Consider the following 24,350-nt stretch of genomic DNA (forward strand, 5'->3'; position numbering starts at 1 on the left):
CTACCACTGTGCCAGGCCCTAAAAGTGAATTTTATATGCCAGTTAGTGTCAAGGTTTTCCTTTAGGAAATCTAAAAGCAGAAAAAACAGTGATGGATCTGAGCATTGTCTCCACCTCTAGTTCTGTCATCCTTGTTGGCGTCTGTATGAACAGCCATCCCAGTAGGTGCAGCTTTCATTCCGTGATAAATCCCCTTCAGGGCTTTTGTTGGTAAAATGTTATATGTTTGATACTCTGAAAGAATGGCTGGCACTTGATATCTTTCTCCGTATGTGTTCCTCGGATGTGCTGCCTGCCCTTCTGACGTGGGCGTCTGGAGGAGCACGTGTGACATTGAAGACCCGTGTGTTCCTGACTGCTTTAGGCTCCAGTGCTTGTCTGTTTACTTTGTCCAAATGAGCCGGCTCCTGTGTGCTGGGTCCGACTGATGGCAGGGCACCTGCTCCCAACGCAGCATCTCCTCATGCCAGGCAGGTGGAATTGCTGCCCAGCTGGATGCTCTCCTTGTCTGAGCAGCCATCTGCTGCTCCTCAGCCACAGTGGCCACCTCCTTCTTCCTGGCCTCAGGCCGTGGTCCCTTGTCTTGCTGCCTGAGTGGTGCAGGAACATCAGCTTTTCTCTGTGTGCCTGTGCAGGTGTACAGCGGCTGCGGGCCCTCCTTCCCCGTCCCCCGTCCGTAAGGTTTACATGACTGGTTATGCCTAGCGTGTCTCTGTGTCTCCCCGCTGGACCACGAGCTCCACTGGGGTGGGTGTGAGTGCTCCTTTGGGGAGTACAGTGCCCACAGTGGAGCCAGCGGGAACTGGAGTAGGGCTGGACAAATTTCAGCATGCCCTCCATTGTATCAGGACAGTGTGCCTTCTAATTGACAGAATGTGAACAGATGCTGGTTCCTTATCTCCCTTACTTGGTGCTTGGGCCATCTCAGTAACAGGGACGTGAAGCGCAGGGGCACTGAATGACCTAGGGCAGTGCCCTGGGAGCTGGATGCACCTGTTATGAGGCCGTGTCGTCTAAGCATGTGCTCTTTCCACAGCAACAGCTGTGCAAGTGGATGGAGGTGGTTGTCATCACCCATAAAGGGGGCCAGAGGAGCGACGGAAATGTGAGTGACTTGCTTGTTTCTGAGCAGGGCCTCCGGCCGCGCCGCTGGGCTCGTGTTCACGCTGGAGCCGGTCAGAAATCAGTTCATGTCATTGCAGTCCATGTGAATTGTTAAAACCCACATGTTGGCATTGCATTTTGCTTTCCGTCTCCTAATTGCTGAACATTCCTTTCCATGTTTAAAATCTCCCATGTGCTCACTTGAATCACCTTGCCGCTGATGAGAACTGGGGGAAGCTTGCAATGTTAGTATTTCCATCTGACTAGTTTGCCTTACACGGTGTGTTTTCTAGATGTTGGCAGCTGCTGTTGACGTGGTGGTACGTCCCTCAGCTGTTGTGTCCATTGCTTTTCATCACTGGGTGGTCGGTAACGTCTGTGTGTAATTGTCATTGCCTGACAGAGCCAAATAGAGCTTTCTCAGGACTTGACAAAGCGTTCAGGAGACTGTCATGAAACATCACAAAAACACTGGCCGGGGTGTTTTCTAGGCTGCATTCCCTGTCCTGATTGTTTGCCAAACAATAAATGACCCCTGCAAAGCACATTTGTATGGTTTTGAGGAAAAAGCCAGTGCACTTACATCTTTTCTAAGTATCTGATGTTGGTTATCATGACTTTTGTCTCCTAAAAAATGTATACTTCCTGCTGTTTTCAATCTAATACTGTTTGTATGTGTCAAATTTACAAGTGTTTTTTGTACCTTGATGCTGTCTTGTCAGTGGAAGTGACACCTGGTGACCGGTGTAGCAGCGGCCCCAGTAGGGAATCCCTCCTAGTTCCTCGGAGGTGTCCCTCACATGGCTTTTCTATCTTCTGGTGCCTGTTTGTGGAATGCTACTTTTCATCCAACTTGTGTTTCTTTCTAAGTTTTTCTGGCTTTATTATGCTTTCCTTTCTTCTTCTGCTTTTTTTTTTAACCATTCTATGTCTAGAGTGTGTTATTTAGCCTCATTTCCTCCTGCCTCTGAACAGCCAACCAAGCAAAACTAGAAGAGCATTTGAAATGGTTGGGAAAGGACCCCTGAGAGGGTGTGGGATTTTTGGTGGAGAACAATGAGGACCTCCTGGGTGTGTTAGTCCTGGGAATGGCCACGGGTCTCACCACTCCCTGCCAGCTCTCAGCAGTTTGTCAGGAACACAACTGCTAGGTAGCTAGATGACTTCCACCAAATCAGAAGGCTCTCTTAAACCTTGCTGGAAGTGATGTGGAGGCAGGGGCAGTTGTGGAGGGATTGGAGTTGGGCCCGGGGGTGTCACTCTAATCGCCCTGTGCACCATTCAAGGAGCCATGGCATCCAAAGGCAGAGGTGGGACCTTGGCCTGATCACTCAGGCTCTGGGCCAGGCTGTGTTTAGCTGTCAAGCTCTGCTCATTTTTTTCTGGGTGACAAATGACTGATAGACATTATTTTGAACCTGTTTGGAAGAATCCCTGCATAGGATTGCTTACTAGAGAAACTGTAATTGCAGAGATGTTAAATTTATGACTTCCTGTAGCCCTGGTGATCAAAAGTTTCAGCCGTCACCATGTTGAGGAGGGCCAGTTTGCAGAGGTGTGATCTGCTTACCTCAGGTCTGTGTGCACACATGTGTGCATGTGAGTGCACAGCCCTCCCTCCCAGCTTGTGTCACATAGACTGTGTCACTTCATAGGGTGACCCTGCTCGTTGGAGTGGCCTGTGTGTGGCATCCTCACGTGCCCCGGATGGGTTGCCCTCTTCTGGAGACAGTTGGGAAAAGGGTGGTTTTTTGCCATTTGTTTAAGTGTCTTAACACTCACGTACAATCTTGAATTATTCCCCAAGAGATTCTGTGTGAGTGCGTTGGCATGTGGCAGGGTCTTACAGGTTCTCCCCTCAGATCACCCTCTGAAGCCCTCTTGCTGATGTGTGACCAAGGGGCAAGGTCCGCTATGAGCCACTCTTCCTCTGTGGCTGTCGAGCTTCCTTTAAGTTCTGTGTCTCTGACTGTTGTGTCTTCACTGTCCTGTTAACTCCAATCATCTGACGGTGTCGGCGTGTCTGGAAGTTTCTCTGCAAATAACACGAATGGAAAAGCTGACTTTCCTTCCCATCCTGAGGAAAGCATTTCAGAGTGCGGGAGGTGTTCCTTGTCTCCATTCTGTCAGTTTGAGGTGAGAACCATCGATTAAAGTCAGTTTATGATTTACAATGTGAAGAAAAGTTTACCCTTTCTTTTCTTTTCGACCTTTCTGTTGCCTTTTTTCATGCTGTAATTTTTGTTTTGGTTCAGCCTGCCATGGAAGGGGTAGAGGTGAGAATTTCAGTGGAAGTGCAGGAGGGGGTCGTTGTCATACTGGTTTTGATGTGACTCGTTAGTTGTGCTGTGTTTCTGTACTGGACAGTGCGTTGTGCCTTTGAGTGCGGTGACCTGTTCGTCTGTCTGTGGCAGAGTCGTCTTAGTATCATTGCTGTGACTTGTCTGGGTGCCACGCATGTTTCCAGTCAGGGCACGGGAAGCCAGACCCAAAGTTCCCCCGTTTGCTCCATGTCAGGATGCCCCTCTCCCAAACCTCTTGGGATGTTCATAGTGTGAACTCAGCCAGCCAGCAGCCTCCCAAGAGGAAGCTCCCCAAAGAATGTATGAGCCCTGTTAGAACTGGGGAACCCTTGTATTTTCTGCCTTGGCTTAACACTTGGCCCTTTTTATAGCTCTCTTTCAAGTATGCACGTGTGCACACACACACCCCGATGTAGGTGCACCACAGTGCAGCCTTAGCTCTCTGGGCCTCCTTCCTCTGTGAAATGAGAATGATAATGTTGTTCCTTTCTGTCTTGAGTGCTGTGAAGTTGAAGGGAGTGATGTGATCAACAGCACTTGGGAACAGAAAAACCATGGTGTGAAGGAACCAAGCTAGAGGGCTGCACTGTTGCGACAGTGCTCCTTCATCTGAAGCCTTCAGTTCTGTAGAGGAGAACGCTGATGGTGGGAGAGGTGACCCAGAGCTGATTTTTCTTAGTTTGGTCTTAAGGGACCTTCTGAGAAGCATCCCCCAGGCCCAGGCTGCTGACCTCAGGCCCTTGGACCAGTGTTAATCATCCCCATTTCACCCCGTCTGGCCCTCATGCAGGGTGCCGTCTTCCCCAAGGGCACATGGAGGTGATGGCAGAGGCAGGGCTGTGAACACAGCTTGTAAAGGTGGAGTGAGCTCCCAGCATTCCCTGCCAGGCCACCAGCTTCTCAGAGAACACATGTCTCCCATGATGTGGGGCCTCATTAGTCATCCTTGTTTTTAGGCCTGACGGTGCTTTGGGCTACCATCAGTTGTCCATTCACTTTGATAATTGGTTTCCAAGGGCAATACTTGAACATTTTTTGAGGAGCTTTTCTCTGCTGGGTTTTGAAAGCCAAAGAAGTCTGTGTCCTGAGAACTTAATGAACCAAGAGGACTCCACGATGCCACAGCAAAATGGGGTGATCTCCATGCTCTCAGGCCCGACTGTCCCTGCCTGAGTGAGGGGGTCAACATAGGTGCCACACACCACACCAGCCACCCTGCCGGTGTGTGTGAAGACCCCATGACAGAGGGACTCGGCAGGGCCCTGCCTCAGGACCCACACGGTGTAGTGTGAAGCAGGTACGCTGTGGCTTTGTCCATGTCCCTTCTGCTTCGTCGGCCAGTAAGGCTGTACGAGGACCTAGTGACAGTGCCCTGTCTGGCCAGCAGCACCGATGGCCCTCTGAGAACTCTGGTTTTCTTTATCAGGAGATGAAGATCTGTTCGGCCATTATCAACCTTTTCCACCTGATCCCAGCTGCACCTCAGACCCTGGTGAAGCCTTTGTTAGAGGTTGTCATGAAAACAGAGCGGGCCATGTTAATTGAGGTAGGCTTGTCCACAGCAATGCTTCCCAGCAATGCCTCCTCTCTGTTGCCGGAAGGCTGATTTTCATTCTGTGATGGCTAAAGTGCCCAAGCTGACAGCACACCCATGCAGACACTGCCTTCAGGCTGCCAAGGCACTGCACCTGGGGAAGGGGTGTTCCTGGTGGATGGGGTAGTGGGCAGAGCTGGCCCCTAGGCCTGGGAAGAGCAGTGTGGGAACATAGTGCTCCCCACATGTGTTGCAGGCGGGCAGTCCTTTCCGAGAACCCTTGATCAAGTTCCTGACTCGGCACCCTTCACAGATGGTGGAGCTTTTCATGATGGAAGCCACTCTGAATGACCCGCAGTGGAGCAGGATGTTCATGGTGAGGGCTGAGCTCCTCTGCCAGGTCTTTGGGCAGAGGAAATGCTCAGGTCCTAGGGTCACACTGGGTGGGTATGCTGCCAGGCCTGTAAGATCATAAAGTGCAATTGCCTTGAAAAGCATTTCCAAAAGGTGCCAGGTAGAGAGCTTTGGAAGGAGCCTTAGAATTCATGCCCTTCAACATTTTGTGTGTTGAATTAGTTTAAAGTGGCTTTCCTGTCTCTTCTGCTTCCAGAGTTTCTTGAAGCACAAGGATGCCAAGCCCCTGCGGGACATGCTGGCTGCCAACCCCAACAGGTTCATCACGCTGCTGCTGCCAGGTGGTGCACAGACAGCTATGTGCCCCGCTTGCCCAGCACCAGGTGCCTGGACCTCCAGTTCCAGGCTATCAAGGTAGCTTCCTTGACAGGGCCCTGGGATCCCCAACATCTGCTCAAGACACAGTTCCTAGACTGTCTCTTCTCTGACAGATCATAAGCATCATAGTTAAGAATGATGACTCTTGGCTGGCCCATCAGCATTCTCTGGTGAGCCAGCTGCATCACGTCTGGATCAGTGAGGCCTTTCAGTAAAGATACCGCAAGGAGAACATGGCGGCCACCAACTGGAAGGAGCCAAAGCTGCTGGCCTATTGTCTGCTCAACTACTGCAAGTGGGTGCCCCTGTGATCTTGGCCTATGCATTGGCTGAGCTGCTCTGGGGCCTGGGATCTGTGGAAGGGGCTGGGCTGTAACCCTGGGCTGGTGGAGGGCTCTCAGAGGTGCTGCTGTGGATGAACTTGGCCACAGGCTAGCCTGTCATCTCGTCTTGATCCCTCAGATGGAACTACGGAGACATAGAACTGCTGTTCCAGTTGCTGTGAGCCTTCACTGGCCGTTTTCTCTGCAACATGACATTCCTAAAAGAGTAAATGGAGGAAGAGATTCTGAAAAATTATAGCATCTCCCAGAAACGTGCCCTGTTTTTTCGCTTTGTAGACTTCAACAACCCCAAATTTGGTGATGAACTGAAGGCCAAGGTGAGCACCTGGGCAGCAGAGGGAGGCTGCAGGTGCTGGGGCAGAGTGGGGAGTGGGGGCTGGACCCTTTCCTGTCAGGCCCTGTCTGTTCTGCAGGAGGTAGGCGTCCAGGTTGCTGAGGGACAGAGCTCACAGTCGGTGGTGGTGTCCTCGGCTCTGTTCTGACCTCACAGTGCCGTGTGGTCCAGCTGCTTAGCCTCCCCAGGTTACTTGGGGACCAAGCACCTTGGCCTTATTTCCGTCTATCTTCTTATTTTTTTGTAGGCTCTGCAGCATATCTTGAATCCGGCTTTCTTGTACAGCTTTGAGCAGGGGGAAGGAGAGCAGCTCTTGGGACCTCCCAACCCAGAGGGAGACAACCCAGAGAGCATCACCAGCGTGCTCATCACCAGGTGCTGCTTCTGGCGGGCTGCTGAGTGAGTGTGGCTTATCCAGACAGCTGCCCCTCCCTAAAGCTTTTATTCCTGATTGTGTTCTTAGAGGGACATTGCATTGCTGAGCTGACAGGTGGATTTCTCAGGACAGTCTCATGCTGTCAGGAATCACCCCTCTCTATTAGCAGATTGCAGTCACAAACAATGTATCTCGGTAAAAATTCAAACCCCAGGCAGTTACTGTGGGAAAACATCAAAATCTCTGCACAGCAGAACTTTGATGTTGTGTTGTTTCTAGCTTTACAACCGACTCTGCTGCAAGTCAGTGAAAATCCTCACTTGGTTGTGTTTCTCTGGGATCTGGGAAGCACAGTGGGTTGGGCGGGCTGTGTGAGGTCAGTGAGGTTCTGCATCTGTAAAGAAATGCTTGCAGCTACCCAGGGGGCTTGTTGGGTGGGCTTCTGCACTCGCTATCATGTTGTCTCGAGACGTGCTGTGTGCTGTTGGTGTCCCTCATCTATGTGTGGCTGAGTAGTCTCGGGACGGGGCTGCTCTTACACGTTTCACCTGGGATGAGGCCAGAGGACACAGTTGATAGGTCCCCAACCTCGCTGCCGCTTCCTTCCTGCCGTTTTTGATTCTACCCTGAGAGCTGAACCTGGGGATTTATATCTATATCTATATCTCTATATATGTTATGTATATATATATATAATATCTATATCTATATCTATATCTATATCTATATCTATATCTATATCTATATCTATATCTATATCTATATGTATATATATTAAATTGGAAAGTCAGAATTACAGAGAGGAGAGACAGAAGGGTCTTCGGTCCACTGGTTCACTCTCCAAGTGGCCACAATTGCTAAGGCTGAGCAGATCTGAAACCAGGAGCCAGGAGCTTCTTCTGGGTCTTCCATGTGGGTGCAGAGCCACAAAGCTTTTGGCCGTCCTTGGCTGCCTTCCCAGGCCACAAGGAAGGAGCTGAAAGGGAAGTGGGAAAGTCAGGACGCACACCAGCACCCACATGGAATCCTGGTGGATGCAAGGTGAGGACTCTAGCTACTAGGCTACCATGCTGGGCTCAGGACTTTCTCAAAAAACACTGAAATGGTCCGGCACAGTAGCCTAGTTGCTAAAGTCCTGGTCTTGCATGCCTGGGATCTCATGTGGGTGCCAGTTCGTATCTCGTATCGCTGCAGTGCGGTGACTTGGGCAGTGAGCCAGTGGATGGAAGATCTTTCTCTGTGTGGCCTTCACTTTGTAAAAATCTGACTTTCCAATAAAGATAAAATAAAATCTTAAAAAATAAAAACAACACACTGAAATGAGTGAGTGACTTTATGGTCCATGTATGTAAAAGAAGTAATGCTAATGTTGAGTCTCACTCCCTTAGCAATATGTAGGATTAACATGTCTGTGAGTTGAAGAGGAAAGTGGAAAGTGGACTGTGAGGGTGTGTGTAGCATCTGAACGTGGGTGAGCCTTGGTGGGGAAGGTAGTTCAGAACTGGAAGTGAGTTCCCTCCTTCTCATCTTGGCCGGCAGGTCCTCGACCCAGAGAAGCAGGCGGTCATGCTGGACTCGCTGAGGATCTACCTGCTGCAGTACACCACGCTGTTGGTGGAGCACGCCCCGCACCACATCCACGACAACAACAAGAACCTCAACAGCAAGCTGTGCTGCCTCATGACCTTCGCATGGCCCTGCCTGCTCTCCAAGGCCTGCGTGGATCCTGCCTGCAAGTACAGTGGACACTTGCTGCTGGCACACATCATTGCCAAGTTTGCAATACATAACAAAATCGTCCTTCAGGTACCTGGCAAGGCTCCCCCCACAGCCTCCCTTCCTGTGGCCATTGGAAATGTTCCCCTCTGCCTGCCGTCTGGTGAGACCTAAAAGCACTGCTGCCGTGTGGTCCTGCATGGGATGATCAGACTCGCAGACCAAGTGGTGTTAACAGAGCTGGACGAAGGGGAGGAGGTGCTGTTGAGTGTGGGTGGAGTTCCAGCTGGGAGGGGAGGGTTGCTCCCACCCACTGTCACTCACATGGTCATGGGTATGTTCTACCAGCCTCCCAGTGCCTCAGTCCTCCCTTTTTTCCCATGCCATGCCCTCTGCTGCCTTTTAGCCTGGCTTTGTTCTCCTGTCTCCCACTCGTCTGGCTGGAATTCTGGCTTCTGGTTGTGACTTGATTGTTTCTGTCCAGATCCCAGACCACTACTCCTTCTGGGACTTCTTCCTGAGCTGCCCTTTGGTGGTGGCTTTGACATCAGGCAGAACTGGGTTGAGTTTTGTTTCCTCCACTTGAGTGTCCTGTGCTCCTGAGCAAGTTACTATCCATGCTAGACTCAGAAGCCCAGCATACGATTTTTAAGAAGTTTCTGGAAATGGGAGGTATAGAAAGGTGGAACACAGTGGTGCAAAAATGCATGGCACCGGTATTTTGAATGGTATCTTGCTGGTTAGATCTTTTTCCAACTTGGGGCTATTAGCATACACTATGGCTGTTGATTTTTGTTCATTAATTTTGTACCCTGCCACTCCACCGAACTCTCGTATAAGTTCTAGTAGTCTCTGTGTTGAGCCTTTTGGCTCTTCTATGTAAAGAATCATGTCATGTGCATATAGAGAAAGCTTGACTTCTTCATTTCCTATTTGGATTTCTTTGATTTCTTTTTCTTGTCTTACGGCTTCAGCGAGTACCTCTAGAACTATGTTGAATAGCAGTGGAGAAAGCAGACATCCCTGTCTTGTTCAAGATTTCAGTTTGAAGGGTTCTAGTTTTTCTCCATTCAGTATGATGCTGGTGTTGGGTTTTTCATATATTGCTTTGATTATGTTGTGGAATTTTCCATCTATGCCTACCTTGGTTAGGGTCTTTAGCAGGAAGTGGTGTTGGATTTTGTCAAAAGCTTTTTCTGCATCTATTGATACTATCATGTGATTCTTGTTTTTCAGTTTTTGGATGTGGTGTATCACATTGATGGATTTCCTTATGTTGAACCACCCCTGCATTGCAGGGATGAATCCTACTTGATCTGGATGAATGATCTGTCGGATGATTTTTTGAATTCTATTGTCTAGGATTTTGTTGAGTATCTTAGCATCAATGTTCATCACAGAGATAGGTCTGTGGAAATAAACCTAACCAAAAATGTAGGAGACCTATTTGAGGAAAACTACAAACTACTGAAAAAAGAAATTGAACAAGACCTAGAAAGATGAGTAACATCCCATGCTCCTGGATAGGTAAAATCAATATCATTAAAATTCCTATATTGCCAAAAGCAATATATACATTCAATGCAATTCCAATCAAATTGCCAAAAACATTCTTCATGGAACTGGAAAAAATGATCCAAAAGTTCATCTGGAAACACAAAAAACCACAAATAGCTAGAACCATCCTGAAGAACAGGAAGTTATCAGGGGGAATCACAGTCCCGGACCTCTGGACATACTACAGGGCAGTGGTTATCAAAACAGCCTGGTACTGGCACAAAGATAAAGAGGAAGATCAATGGAGCAGAGTAGAAACACCAGAAGGGAAGCCACACAGATACAGTCAAATAATCTTTGACAAAAGGACAAATGATAATCCAGGCAAATGGGAAGGTCTCTTCAATAAATGCTGTTGGGACAACTGGTTGATAGTCTGTAGAAACAAAAAGATAGACCCATATCTCTCACCATATACTAAGATTAGATCTAAATGGATAAAAGATCTAAACCTGCATCCCGAAACCTTTAAACTTTTGGAAGAAAATGTTGGAAATACTCTGCAAGATCTAGGGGTAGGTCCCTACTTTCTAAGAAGGACACCAAAAGCAGTAGAAATCGAGATCAAAATAAACAAATGGGACCTCATCAGACTAAGAAGCTTCTGCACAGCAAAGGAAACAATCAACAAAGTAAAAAAAGCAGCCCACGGTATGGGAGAAGTTCTTCGCGCATGATATAGGTGATAGAGGACTAATCTCCGGAGTATACAAAGAATTACAAAACAGCCAAAACACCAAAATAAACAAGCCACTCAAGAAATGGGCATGGGAAATGGGCAGACATTTCACAAAGGAACAATCCCAAATGGCAAATAAACATATGAAAAAATGCTCAAGCTCCCTGGCAATAAGGGAAATCCAAATTAAAACATCAATGAGATACCACCTAATGCCAGTAAGGGTGGCCCATATGAAAAACACCAACAACACTTGCTGGTGAGGTTGCGGGGAAAAAGGAACCCTACTCCACTGCTGGTGGGGTTGCAGATTGGTACAGCCTCTATGGCAATCAGTATGGAAAACATTCAAACAACTCAAAATCGACATAGCGTATGACCCAGCTATAGCACTCCTAGGAATATATCCAGAACACTTGTTTTATGAGAAACCAACATGCACTCCTATGTTCATTGCAGCACAATCAGTAATTGCAAAAACATGGAAACAACCAAAATGCCCATCAGCAGAGGATTGGATAAGAAAGCTATGGTTCATCTACTCCGTGGAATACTACTCAGCTATTAAAAAAAAACCAAAATGCAGTTCTTTGTGGCCAAATGAGCCAAACTGGAAACCATTATGCTAAGGGAAATGAACCAATCCCAAAAGGTTAAATACCACATGTTTGCCTTAATTTTTTTAAATTATTTATTATTTAACTTTATTAATTACATTGTATTATGTGACACAGTTACATAGATACTTGGGTTCTCCCCACCCCTTCCCAAACCCTCCCACCATGGTAGATTCCTCCACCTTGTTGCATAACCACAGCTCAAGTTCAGTTGACATTCCCCCATTGCAAACGTATACCAAACATAGAGTCCAGCATGTTATTGTCCAGTCAAGTTCAACGGCTTCTTAGGTATACCCTCTCTGGTCTGAAGACAGAGCCAGCAGAGTATCATCCCAGTCAATTGAAAACTCCAACATACCATCAGCAAAAATTTACATCATTATGGAATTGTCATAGTAATGAGTAACCAATATGTTAAAAGAAAATGCGAGTTCCCAGCCACCTTCTGTGACCACCTCACCTATACTTCAATTTTAGTTTATACACAACATATAACATTCAAAACATAACATGTTATACATAACATCATATCATCTTAAATTAAGGCAAACATGTGGTATTTAACCTTTTGGGATTGGCTCATTTCCCTTAGCATTATGGTTTCCAGTTGTTTGCCTTAATTTAATATGATATGATGTTAAGCATATCATGTTATGTTATGGATATTATGTCATTTGTAGTATATTAACTAAAATTGAACTGTGAATGGGGGGTCACAGAAAGTGGTTAAGAAATCGCATTTATTTTTAACATGTTGACTGCTCAATACCATGTCAATTAATTCCATAATGATGTTAATTGTTGCAGATGGTATATTAGTGCTTTTATTTGACCGGGAGGATACTCTGCTGACTCTGCCCTCAGACCAGAGAGGGTCTTCCCAATAAGTAGTTGGACTTGTCTGGACTATGGGATGTTGGACTCTATGCTTGGCAAATACTTGCAGGGAGAGAATTTCAACTAAACTTGAACTATGGTTATGCAGCGGGGTGGAGGAACCCATCATGGGGGGAAGGTGGTGGGGGAGAATCCCAGATTCTGTGTAATTACAACACAATGTAATTAATGAATAAATTTAATTAAAAAAATGCATGGCACCAGGATGCACTTGCATCCATTTCATTCTTCTGTGGCCTTTGGATCAGTGAACCGGTGCCTTGGCAGTTACTTCCTGACCACTTTCTCTTGAGAGCTAGCAGGGTGCTGAATTCCAGACCTCAGGTACACCCGCTTGTCACCCTGCATCTCCAGGCCCACTGATGAGGACTGCTTTCCCCATGGCCCAGACACTGGCTGCCTGTCCCCTCGACCTTCGGTCAGGTCATGTTTATTGTCCTTGTGGCCCTATGTTAGGCCTTTGCTTCCAACCCAGACTTTGTAGTTGCTGTTGGTCCTTGACCCTAGCCTCTTTGACTCCATTTTCCTCACTGCAGCCAGAGGGAGGGGGTCCTGTGGCCGTTCTCATGTCCTGATGCTTAGGTTTAACATGAGAGTCCTGCTGAGGGCTGAGGCCACACGTGACATGGGCACGTAGCAGGTGTGAGAGTCAGCATGTCTGTTGATATAAGCCAGGAGAGAGAAGGCAGTGAAGTTGTTTTCTATTAAGAGAATCCTGAAGATCTTATTAAAAACTGTGTCACAGAAAAACAGACATGTCTTGGTTTCAGGTGGTGGAAAAGAGTGGAAAAGCCACTCGTTTCCTCCTCCATCAGAATTTCTGCTTCCTGTAGGTGTACCACCGTCTGCTCAAGGCCCATGCCATGGAAGCACGCGCCATTGTCAGACAGGCGATGGCCATTTTGACGCCTGCAGTGCCTGCCCGGATGGAGGACGGACACCAGATGCTGACCCACTGGACCCGGAAGATCATCGTGGAAGGGGGCATACAGTTCCGCAGCTCATTCACATCCTACACTTGATAGTGCAGTACTTTAAGGTGTGTAAGGAGAGCCGTTGGCTGAGTGGCCTCTGGCATTGACTTTGGATGTTTGCCTTTCTTTTCCTTCAGTGGTCAGGTGGTCCTTCACCTGTTGGGAAAGCTGTCTGCCGCCCTGCATTTGGGTTGTGTGTGTTTGTGTGTGGAGATGCTGTAGGGTAGGGGCATGGCCCAGGGCTGTGCTGTTCTCTGTGTCAGGCTACATTCGTTGTTTGACTCAGTGCACCCCAGATGCAGATGGCGGTTGCTGTCAGGAAAGCAGTCTGGGTGGTGAGCACTTACAGATTTTGGTAGCTTTGCTTGAAGAGTTATACTGCAGTCCCTTCTTCATAGCCAGATGACCTCCTTGGAGGTCTTGGAGATTTTGCATAGTGGAGAAGAAATTGCATAAAGCTAATTCTTCCCCATCCAGCTCTTTCAATGTTGGAAATTTGCTTCTCAGTATGTTTTCAACTGTTATAATGTCAGGTGTGATATCTGACATGTGTGAAGAGGGCTTGGTCTGGCAACTTGTGAGGGTGGTATGAAAAGGCAGAGGTGTCAGCAGAGGAAGGGAGGAGATCCACACCAGTAGATCTTCCACGAAGTGACGCATCAGACTTCATGAGCAGGAGCTCAGGTGGTGTGGGGGACGGGGCTGAGTGGGTTGTGTGCGGGTGTGTGCCCACAGGTGTACTACCCGGTGCGCCACCACCTGGTACAGCACATGGTGAGCGCCATGCAGAGACTTGGCTTCATGCCCAGTGTCACCATGGAGCAGAGGAGGCTAGCTGTGGACCTGTCAGAGGTTGTCATCAAGTGGGAGCTCCAGAGGATCAAGGCCAGCAGGTAGGGAGGAGGCGGGTCACGGGGAGCCCCGCCTGCTGTCCCCAATCGCATTCCTCATCCATTCCCCAGCGATGAGTCACTAAAGTCCAGTGTGTGTGTTAAGCCAGATTCAGATGTGGACCCCAGTTCCAGTGGAGAAGGCATCACATCTGTGTCATCGTCCATCAAAAGGGGCCTGTCAGTGGACTCTGCACAGGAAGTGAAGCGCTTCCAGACGGCTACTGGCGCCATTAATGCTGTAAGAGCCTGGGCCGCCCCATGGGCACCGTGCGTGCCCTGAGTGCACCTGTGCTGAGCCAGGCCTGAGTGGCGAGCCATAGCAGGGCTGCGCCCAGCAGTGGACTTCCCTCAGTACCACACTGTGAGTTGTGCCAGCAGTGCTGCCTGTGTGTGTGTGTGTTTAAGGTAGCAGGGTCTGTGGTGGGCCTTGGCATCACGTTCACACCCCTGGTGAGGTTGTGGTCCTGGGAGTCCCAAGTTCCGTGGCTTGGCTAGCCCTGCTTACTGCTTTCTGTCCTTGATCTCTGCTTCTCCAGCCCTCAGTATGCCACCACCGCCTGTGGCTCTGGGTCCCCGCTAAGCTCTGAGAATCGTGGCATTACCCTCTTGCTGCTCGTCTGGTTGCCAGCACCCCCACCATCCAGTCACGCAGGCCTGTCTCCACCGTCAGGGCCCACACCTCTCTCCTCCCACTCTTTCCCTGCACCCACTTTTACCCTATTCTCTCAGGTTTTCCACAAAGTACTTGGAGTTCCAAAAGCTTAAGTTTCTGGGCAAAGGTTTCTGTTCTGCTGTTCTTGGAATCTGTGACTCTTCCTATCATTGTTTTCAAAACTGGCAGTTGGAAAAAAGACTGTTTTTCTTCCCCTGAAGACTGTGTCCCTGGTACCTTCTCACATTGCTCTCCCTCATCCCCATGCTTGCAAGCACCCTGGGGGGCTCGCCCAGGATGTATGCATTGGCTCCTTGGTCCTCTCTGCCTCCCGCCTTTCCTGCTTCTCTTCCCTGAGGGCAGCTGCTGCGCAGTCAAGCTGTCCTTGGGGTTAGTCCTGGCCCCTCCACATGAGCCTTTGCTTCCTTGTGGCTGCTTTGTGTGTTGCTCATCTGCACATGTGCCTGGCCTGTCCCCAACATCCCAGCCCGAGGAGTGTCCATCTCAGGGAGGCACCTTGCACCCAGTGGTGGGGAAATGAGCAGCTGCTGTGGTGGGGGCTTGCTGAGCCCGTGACTGTCCCTAGGTGTTCGGGCGGAGCCAGTCATTGCTGGGAGCTGACTGTCTTCTGTCCAAGCCCATTGACAAACAGCACACAGACACCGTGGTGAATTTCCTCATCCGTGTGGCCTGTCAGGTACGAGCGTGGGAGTCTGGAGCCAGGGCCTGAGAGCCGGCTCTGCCCCTTGTCTGCCACAGCCCACTGTTTGACAAGTGTGCTCGTGCGTGCCATTGACACTGTGAGAGAGGCAGCTCTGCTGTCTGTGGCTCTGAGTCGGCTGTGTGTCGGTGCTGATGAAGGCGGGCAAGGTGGGGTAGGGCTCCCACCTGCAGCTGCGTAAAGTGGCCACACCTGGTATTTCAGTCTTTATATTGGAGTCCCTCCTTCTCAGTCTGTGTTTCTGTGGAGTTGTTGAGAATCCACTACTGAAGTGCATTTGAATGTTTCAAACATTTAGTGAATTTTACCAAGTCTCTTGTTGTGGTGGGAAATCAGTGCTGTGTAGCAAATACTTTGAAACAGAACAGTGCACCTTGTTGGTGGGGTGATGCTGTTGAGGGCTCAGAAGTCCTGAACATCTGCTCCGGGTCCAGCCGGTGAGAAATGACTCACATCGATGTGCATGCCATGGGCACAGAGTGAGAGGGAGAGGCCCATGGGGGACAGGCAAGTGGCAGAACAGCGTGGGTGGGCAGGCAAGGGCCTGGGCCTGGTCAGGAAACGGCATCCTTGGCCAAGCTGGTACGCATTGAATGGGAACGCATTGCAGGTGAATGACAACACCCACACGGCTGGGTCCCCTGGGGAGGTGCTGTCTCGCCGATGTGTCAACCTCCCCAAGACCGCCTTGCGCCCAGACATGGGGTCCAAGTCTGAACTTAAGCTGCAGTGGTTCGACAAGCTGCTGATGACTGTGGTAGGTGCTGGCAGGCCACCATATGGGCACTGTGGCCTGGGCTCGGGCTGGGTGCGTGTGAATCCTGGCCTGCTGCTGAGGCCTGAAGTCTCCCACGTGCGATGCCCATCGTGGCCTCTTCACGCGCCTGCTGCCGGGGAGCTGCTGGTCTCCCTGAGAATGGTGTCCAGCCTCCGCTCAGCAGCACCTCTTCATCTGGGCAGGTTTGCCCAGACGTGCCGGTTTGGACAAGCTCTTGAGTTGATATCTGGAAACAATCTGTAACGTGAGCTTGAATTTTTCACATGGCTGTTTTAAAGTTGAATGTGTAATTGGTTGTGGATCACTGTGTCATGCTGGGAAGGGCTGGCCCCCATGCTGATCACTTAGCTGTCTTCTATTTTCTTTTTCTTTTTCCTTTTAATGTTTGATTTATTGTTTTTATTCAGAAGACATAAAAGCGTATTTTTATAGAGAAAAGACAAAGTTCTAACATCCGCTGATTCACTCCCCAAGTGGCCATAATGGCCTGAGCTAAGCTGAGCTGCTCTGAAGCCAGGAGTTTCCCTCCAGTGGATATAAGGGCCCAAGCACGTGGGTCATTCTCCACTGCCTTTCCAGGTCATAAACAGAGAGCTGGGGAGGAAGTGGAGCAGCCAGGACATGAGCTAGTGCCCATATGAGATGCTGGTGCTGCAGGTCCTGTCTCAGTATTTCTATTAAAACTTTAAGCTCAGGGGTCCAGCACAGTAGCCTAGCGGGTAAAGTCCTGACCTTGAACATCTTCCCGATCTCATGGGTGCTGGTTCTAATCCCAGCAGCTCCACTTCCCATCCAGCTCACTGCTTGAAGCCTGGGAAAGCAGTCGAGGACGGCCCAAAGCTTTTGGACCCTGCACCCGCGTGGGAGACCTGGAAGAGGCTCCAGGCTCCTGGCTTCGGATTGGCACAGCCCCAGCCATTGTGGCCATTTGGGGAGTGAATCAATAGATGGAAGATCTTCCTCTCTGTATATCTGACTTCAATAAAAATAAAATAGATCTTACAAAACAAAAAAACTTTATACTCATTGCATTCTGGTGCTAGCAAAACCCCCTTTGTCTTGCTCTACTCATTTCATTATGTCACAGGTTCCATTTCTCTAGTTTTGTGATGGAATTTGTCATTTATGAGTGGTTGTTACTGGAGCCTGCAGAGGCTGACACACTTCCTGGGTTTGGGGAATGGTTGTCCAGTGTGGTCCACGGCCCTGCGGCTGCAGCATGGCCTCAAGTCCAGCAAGGTGGGTAGGCACTAAGGTATCTGCACACTGTCCCTGTGGCAGACTGGAATGGCTCCTGGCAGTGCAGGCCAGTGGGAAGCGCAACCGTGTGGCCAGTCTGCCCATCAGAGGTCTGATGCCATCTTGAAGTGGCGGGCCATGCTGCCTTGATTCCTTAGCCTGAGAACCTAGCACACAGTCTGCCAGCCCTGCTCCCTGTGTTCTGGATTTCTGGTACTGCCATCATTTATTAGATTAACACCTTGATGCACAATTTGAAACATCATGTTGTGTTTTAACTAAAACCAGAACATAAACAGGAAGGGCTAAGTATTTGGCCCAGCAGTTAACTTGCCACTTGGGACACTTGCATCCCATATTGGGTTACCTGGCTCGGCTCTTGGGTCCAGCTTCCTGGCTTCAGGCAATGACTCAAGTGCTGGGCACCTGCCACCCACATGGCAGACCCTGATGGAGTTCCAGGTGCCAGCTTTGTCTGGCCTAGTCCTATCTGTTGTGGGCATTTTAGGGGGAATAAAGCAGTGAATAGGAGAGCTCACCTTTTCTTTCTGTTTCTCTCTGTCCTCAAATTGACATGAAAGGAAAACTTAATTTTAAAACAGTGTTGGTTTGCAGTGACTCAATTGGCAAATCCACCCCTTACAAATGTTGGGATCCTGTGTGGGCATTCACACCTGGTCCACTCCCCATCCAGCTCCCTGCTTGTGGCCTGGGAAAGCAGCCAAGGACACACAAAGCCTTGGGACCCTGCACCTGCATGGGAGACTGGAAGATATTCGCAGCTCCTTTTCGAATGACTTGGCACCAGTTGATGTCGCCCTTTATGGAGTGAACCAGCAGATGTCAGATCTTTCTCTTTGTCTCTCCTTCTCTATGTAAATCTGCCTTTCCAATAAATAAATCTTAAAACTAAAAGAAAATTTGTTACAGTAGCTTCCTTTTTAGTGCAGATCTTAGTGACTTTTAAAATAGTATCATTGAATATCTATAGTTTTAATGAGCTTTTTAAAAGATTTTTTTAAAGATTTATTTCATTTTTATTGGAAGGTCAGATATACAGAGAGGAGGAGAGACAGAGAGGAAGATCTTCCATCTGATGATTTACTCCTCAAGTGAGCACAACAGCCGGTGGTGCTATGCTGATCCGATGCCAGGAGCCAGGAACTTCTGCCAGGTCTCCCACGCGGAAGCAGGGTCCCAAGGCTTTGGGCCGTCCTCCACTGCTTTCCCAGGCCACAAGCAGGGAGCTGGATGGGAAGTGCAGCTGCTGGGATTAGAACCGGCGCCCATATGGGATCCTGACGCGTTCAAAATGAGGACTTTAGCCACTAGACCACGCCACCAGGCCCAAGATTCATTTATTTTTATTATAAAGTCAGATATATATATAGAGGAGGAGAGACAGAGAGGAAGATCTCCCATCCGTTGATTGATTTCCTAAGTGACCACAACGGCTGGAGCTGAGCCAATTTGAAGCCAGGAGCCAGGCGCTCTTCCAGGTCTCCCTGTGGGTGCAGGGTCCCAAGGCTTTGGGCCATCCTCAACTGCTTTCCCAGGCCACAAGCAGGGAGCTGGATGGGAAGAGGGACTGCCAGGATTAGAATTGGCACCCATATGGGATCCAGGCATGTTCAAGGTGAGGACTTCAGCCGCTAGGCCACCATGCTGGGTTCTAATGAGCCTTTTAAAAGGGATTTTGATGTTTAAATGTTTAAAGCAAATTTGTAATGGAAGCATTCTTAGGAGATCCTGTGTGGTTTCTACCTGTTTTATGCATATGATGCATTTTTTCCATCTTTATAGTTACCTTCCAAAGACTTGTTGTTATCTAGCTTTCTGTGTTTTCTTCCACTTGCTGCCCTGACTGTTCTGTGTCTTCCATTGTAGGAGCAGCCAAATCAGGTGAACTATGGGGACGTTTGCACGGGGCTGGAGCTGCTGAGCTTCCTGCTGACAGTATTGCAGTCGTCTGCCATCCGCAGCAGCTTTAAGCCCCTGCAGCTCAGGATTGCTGCCTGCATGGCATGCCACCTGCGAGCCGTGCACAGCCTCCTCTCACGCCTCATGAGCATCTTCTGGACAGAGCCGAGTAAGTACCCCTCCCTAGGGAGGTCCCACTCCTGCACACCCTCTCAGCCTTTCCCTTAAAGCGCCTTTGACCTAGGACTTTGCTCGGGGCTACAGTCACTGCTTTGTTGTTTTTTGCTTTGGAAATGCTTTGCTTTTCCCTTAAGATGTTAGAGATAACTGAGGTTACAGTGTCATACCAGGTGTCTAACACCTGGGCATGCCAGAGCTTGATGTGCTGGAAGGCAGGGGGAGGGCAAGGTTGTGAGAGGCAGGGCAGCGGTGCGTCCTGTTCTAGGGTCAGTTGGCACAAACCAGAGCTCAGTCACTAGCGTGAGGAGCCTTTCCTGCAGTACCCGGGTCCCCAACTGGTGTTGTAGGTACTTCCAGCGTGGCCTCCAAGTACGAAGAGCTCAAGTGTCTGTATGCGGCTGTTGGGAAGGTCATCTATGATGGACTCCCCAGCTACGAGAAGGCCGTCAGTGCTAACCCCTCGCAGCTCTTCGGTGAGTGGATGGGTGTCTACTGTGCTCCCACAGAGAAGTCTGGGACGGACTTGGGCTCAGGGTGCTGGGAGGAGCTGCTCAGGGTCTGTGTGGTGTTGGTGCCCCCAAGGCCCCCATCTCCTGGACGCTTCTCTCCAGTCCATCCTGTTCTCTCATCTTGGCTTCTGCTGTAGGCTTTGATTGAGAGCTGTCTCAACTCGGTGTCCACTTGTGGGGTGGGACCAGTGATGTCACTCCTGCCCATGGGCCGCTCACAGGGGACTTGTCCCTATGTGTCTGTGACACTGACTGGTGCAGGTGGAACAGAAGTTGATTTTCTAGGTGTCTGTGGCTGCTGGACACATTGAACACCAGCTCGCCATAGTCAGCTTTGGCTGCGATCAGAATTTACATTGCTTTTCTTTAATTTAATATCCATCGTGTAAAGAATAAAAGTCACCAGTATATAGACACTTGCAAAATAGTCCTTCTTTTGCAAATGCTTGCAAATTTGGGGAATTAGTGAGTTAGTTTGAGGTAGATGGTGTGTACTTCAAACTGACCACCTACTCTGAGATTCAGGTGCCAGATGAGTTTGCAAACATTGTGCCCCAGAGCTCTCTTCTGCAACCAGGCAGGCCTGGGGGGTAAGGAGTGCTTTTGTGACTGTAAGTGGGGTCCTCTAGATCCTTGCTTCCATCTTTCCTCCTTGTTCGTTCTTCAAAGGACCCAGTTTTTGAAGAGCTGACCTCCACTGGCCCCATCTCCCTCCTTTGTGGAGGAGCAGCTGTAGGGTGAGCTGGGGCTGGGGAGTTGGCCATGGTTCTTCTCCCTGTGTTAGAGCCACAGCTGGCTTGGTGGAGCAGAACACAGCAGCCAGGAGCATCATGATGCAGCATGCTGGTGGCTGTCCTCACAGAGTCAGGCTGGCCGCACGTGGAGTGGTGGGTTTGGATGAGGCCTCATGCAGGCCTGACTGGGTGTGCCTGGGCTGGTGCACCTGTAGATGGCAGGTGTCCTTCTGTTGTCTGATGGATGCAATTGATGGGCTCAGGTACTAAATTTCATCTGCAGGTCAAGGTCAGGATGACTGAAAATGCCAGCTGTGAAATATGCTGCCTGCCCGTTCATGTTCCAGCTTGAGCTTTGTTAATTTTCATTGATCTCATGGAATTAAAAAAAAATTTATTAATCAGGCCAGTATTATACCTCAACTGCCTAATCCTCCATCTTGCAGGACCAACAGCCCATACAAGCACCAGTTTGTGTCCTGGCTGCTCCACTTTCTATCCATCTCTTTGCTCCTGACCTGGGAAAACAGTGGTATATGGTCCAAGGCCTTGGGATCCTGCACCTACATGGGATTCCCACAGAAGCTTCTGGCTCCTGGCTTCAGATAGGCTCCACTCTGTCTGTTGCGGTCATTTGGGGGAGTGAACCAGTGGGTGGAAGAGCTTTCTCTGTCTCTCCTATCTGTAAATCTGCCTTTCCGATAGAAATTTAAAGAGAGAGGAGGAAAGGAAGAGTTTTTATTGGATGGTTCACTCTCCACATACGCACAAGAGACAAGATTGTTCCAGGCTGCAGTTAGGAGCCTGAACTCCATCCAGGTCCCTCATGTAGGTAGCAGCGGCTGAAGTACTTGAGTCATCACCTACTGCCTCACAGCAGCAGAACACTGAATCAGAAACAGAGGAAGGAATGGAACCCAGGCCTTCTGCTGGAGATGGGGGATCCCAAGTGTTGGCTTAGTGTGCTGTGCCACAGTACCCTCCCTCTCAGAACTTTTGTCATGTTCAGATAGGCTAGATAAGGAAAAACAGGTCTTCTTTCCCTCGCTTCCAACTATGTCCTCAGATAAAAAGCCTCACTCAGGCCAGTTCGCTGTAGCATATAGAAAGCTGAATTTTAAACTGAAGGTAATGTGAGGCCATTGTTTGGTGTGGCCGTGTTGGCAGAGGTACACATCAGGAATGGGCATGCCATGCCTTATAGTAGGCAGGCGTGGTGTTGGCGTTTGGGTTTATCTGTACTTTATCCCTGTATGTACTATTGCAATAAGTAGTCCTGGATGCCAACTACATGTTCAGTGTCTTTTCCATCTTGACTAGGAACTGTTGCTATAATTTTTGCACCTTGAAAAGTGGGACAGAAAAACTAGCATGGACTCTTGGTTCTTTTTGACACTTGTGTACTAGAGGAGCCTTTAATACCATAAATACAGCCTCGGTGTAGGACCTTTAGGACCTTTTTTTTTTCTTTGAACAACAAGCTCTTTTTTTCTTCTTGAGATTTATTTATTTTTTTAAAAGATTTATTTATTTTTATTACAAAGATATACAGAGAGGAGGAAAGACAAAGAGGAAAATCTTCTGTTCGATAATTCACTCCCTAAGTGACCGCAACGGTCGGCACTGCGCCAATCTGAAGCCGGCAACCAAAAACCTCCTCCGGGTCTCCCACACGGGTGCAGGGTCCCAAAGCTTTGGGCTGTCCTCAACTGCTTTCCCAGGCCACAAGCAGAGAGCTGGATGGGAAGTGGAGCTGCTGGGATTAGAACCAGCGCTCATATGGCATCCCGGTGCATTCAAGGCGAGGACTTTAGCCACTAGGCCACAGCTCTGGGCCCTTGAGATTTATTTATTTGGAAGAGCTACAGAGAGAGAAACAGAGAGAGATGGACCTCTTTTGGTCTCTAGTTTACTCTCCAAAAAAACCACCATGGCCAGGGCTGTGCCAGAGTAAGGCCAGAACCCTGGAATCTCATGTAGGTCTTCCATGTGGGTGCAGAGACGCCAGCCTTCAGGCTGTCCTCCACTGTTTTTCCAGGGAGCTGCGTCATAAGTTACATCCAGGGCTTGAACTAGTGCTCATGAATGCCAGTGTCGCAGGAGGTGACTTCACTCTGCCCCACAGTGCTGGCCCCCAAGCGGTTGACCTCTAAAGGGAGCCTTGTACATCTTACTGGCATAGCCCAGTTACCAGCGATGTTCCTCTTGTGCCTTGAGGCCATTAGGAAGGTGACTTGGATAGAGAAGTGTGACACCGTGACATCACCTTAGCAGTGATCAGTGTGGCTATGATGGGTGTGGGTACACTGGACGGGGGCAAGGGAGGGGTCACTGTCAGGTGGGCAGCATGGGATTTCATCATGCTCTTGGGATGGCATGTGGTTAAACTGTGGATTGCTTATTTCTGGGATTTTCTACATACTGTTCTCAGAACTTAGATAGCTAAAGCCTCCGGAAGAGAGCACAGAGAAGGGGACTGGGAGTTGCATGTTAGATTGCATCTTCCTGCTGGTCACCTGTTGCTGCTCTTCTGTGAGAGAATTGGCCTTTCCCCACCGCAGGGACTCTCATGATTCTCAAGTCCGCCTGCAGCAACAACCCGAGCTACATAGACAGGCTGATCTCGGTGTTCATGCGCTCCCTGCAGAAGATGGTGTGAGAGCATCTTAGTCCACAGACGGCGGCGGGGAGCACAGATGCAGCCTCAGGTGAGCACAGTGCGGGGCCTTGGTACTCAGCTGCCATGGCGTGAGCACTGGATGTGTCTGCTGTACTGCACTGAAGCACTGAGTCATGGGCTGCAGGCCCAGCTCGGGGCTCCAGAAATCTAGGTGCTGGCTGTTGCACACACTGCAGAACCCAAGCATCCTGAATGTGACCTGGGGAGGCCTGGACTGACCTCATTGGCCTTTGGGAGGCACATGCCTGGTGGACCGTCTCGAATGACACTGTCACACATGAACCCCTGACTGTCACGATGTGTGAGACGTGCAGCCCTTGGCAGGAGTGGAGGTCTGGGGGGTGACATTTCAACAGGACAGACAGGCATTCTTCTTGCCTGCTAATTCTTGACCTCTACCACACTTCATTCTTCAACTCCCTCGTCAACATAAGCCCCAGGAGGCTTAGGTTTGCATGCTGAGCAAGTAATTCTTACCTGTTCTCCTGAGAGAAACCAGGTAACCACACTCCTGGTTTGTTGTGTGTTTTTTTTTTTTTATAATCTATTTTATTGTGTTGTTGTTGACAATCTTTACATAGTTAATTACACTTAAAGAAAGAAAAAGAAAAAAAAAGGTTCAGGGGGATAGGGAAGTGGGTAATGCCACCATGTCCATATTGTTTCCATCTTGTATCTGAGGTAAAGGGGGATATTGAGGGAGAAGCCCCACCCAGTTTCCTGCCCACCCCGGGTCGCGGATGTGGGGCATGCTCTGAGATATGTGCTCGAGTGGTGTTAATAGTTCTCCAGTTATGAATCGCTGCCAGTTTCGCTCGATGAGGTCGTCCACTGATTGATATGGTCCATCATAAAGTCTCCGTTTGCCCCATTT

The 24,350-nt window shown here is 49.3% G+C and overlaps 1 protein-coding gene across 1 annotated transcript in view; it reads left to right on the forward strand.

Moving 5' to 3' along the window:
- Positions 1–24,350, forward strand: part of LOC131478296 (transformation/transcription domain-associated protein-like) — a 62,296-nt gene that overhangs the window by 22,118 nt on the left and 15,828 nt on the right. Inside the window, 21 exon segments of the mRNA XM_058656917.1 lie at positions 1,037–1,105; positions 3,187–3,240; positions 3,360–3,380; positions 4,834–4,953; positions 5,198–5,317; positions 5,552–5,669; positions 5,672–5,709; positions 5,787–5,968; positions 6,136–6,334; positions 6,599–6,726; positions 7,922–7,925; positions 8,267–8,533; positions 13,030–13,174; positions 13,177–13,235; positions 13,906–14,063; positions 14,154–14,301; positions 15,302–15,412; positions 16,047–16,193; positions 19,341–19,542; positions 19,901–20,026; positions 23,358–23,504. Of these exon segments, the coding sequence (XP_058512900.1) occupies positions 1,037–1,105; positions 3,187–3,240; positions 3,360–3,380; positions 4,834–4,953; positions 5,198–5,317; positions 5,552–5,669; positions 5,672–5,709; positions 5,787–5,968; positions 6,136–6,334; positions 6,599–6,726; positions 7,922–7,925; positions 8,267–8,533; positions 13,030–13,174; positions 13,177–13,235; positions 13,906–14,063; positions 14,154–14,301; positions 15,302–15,412; positions 16,047–16,193; positions 19,341–19,542; positions 19,901–20,026; positions 23,358–23,504 (2,563 nt within the window).

Source organism: Ochotona princeps, chromosome 2 (genome assembly GCF_030435755.1).
Source record: "Ochotona princeps isolate mOchPri1 chromosome 2, mOchPri1.hap1, whole genome shotgun sequence".
Taxonomy (NCBI): Eukaryota; Metazoa; Chordata; class Mammalia; order Lagomorpha; family Ochotonidae; genus Ochotona; species Ochotona princeps.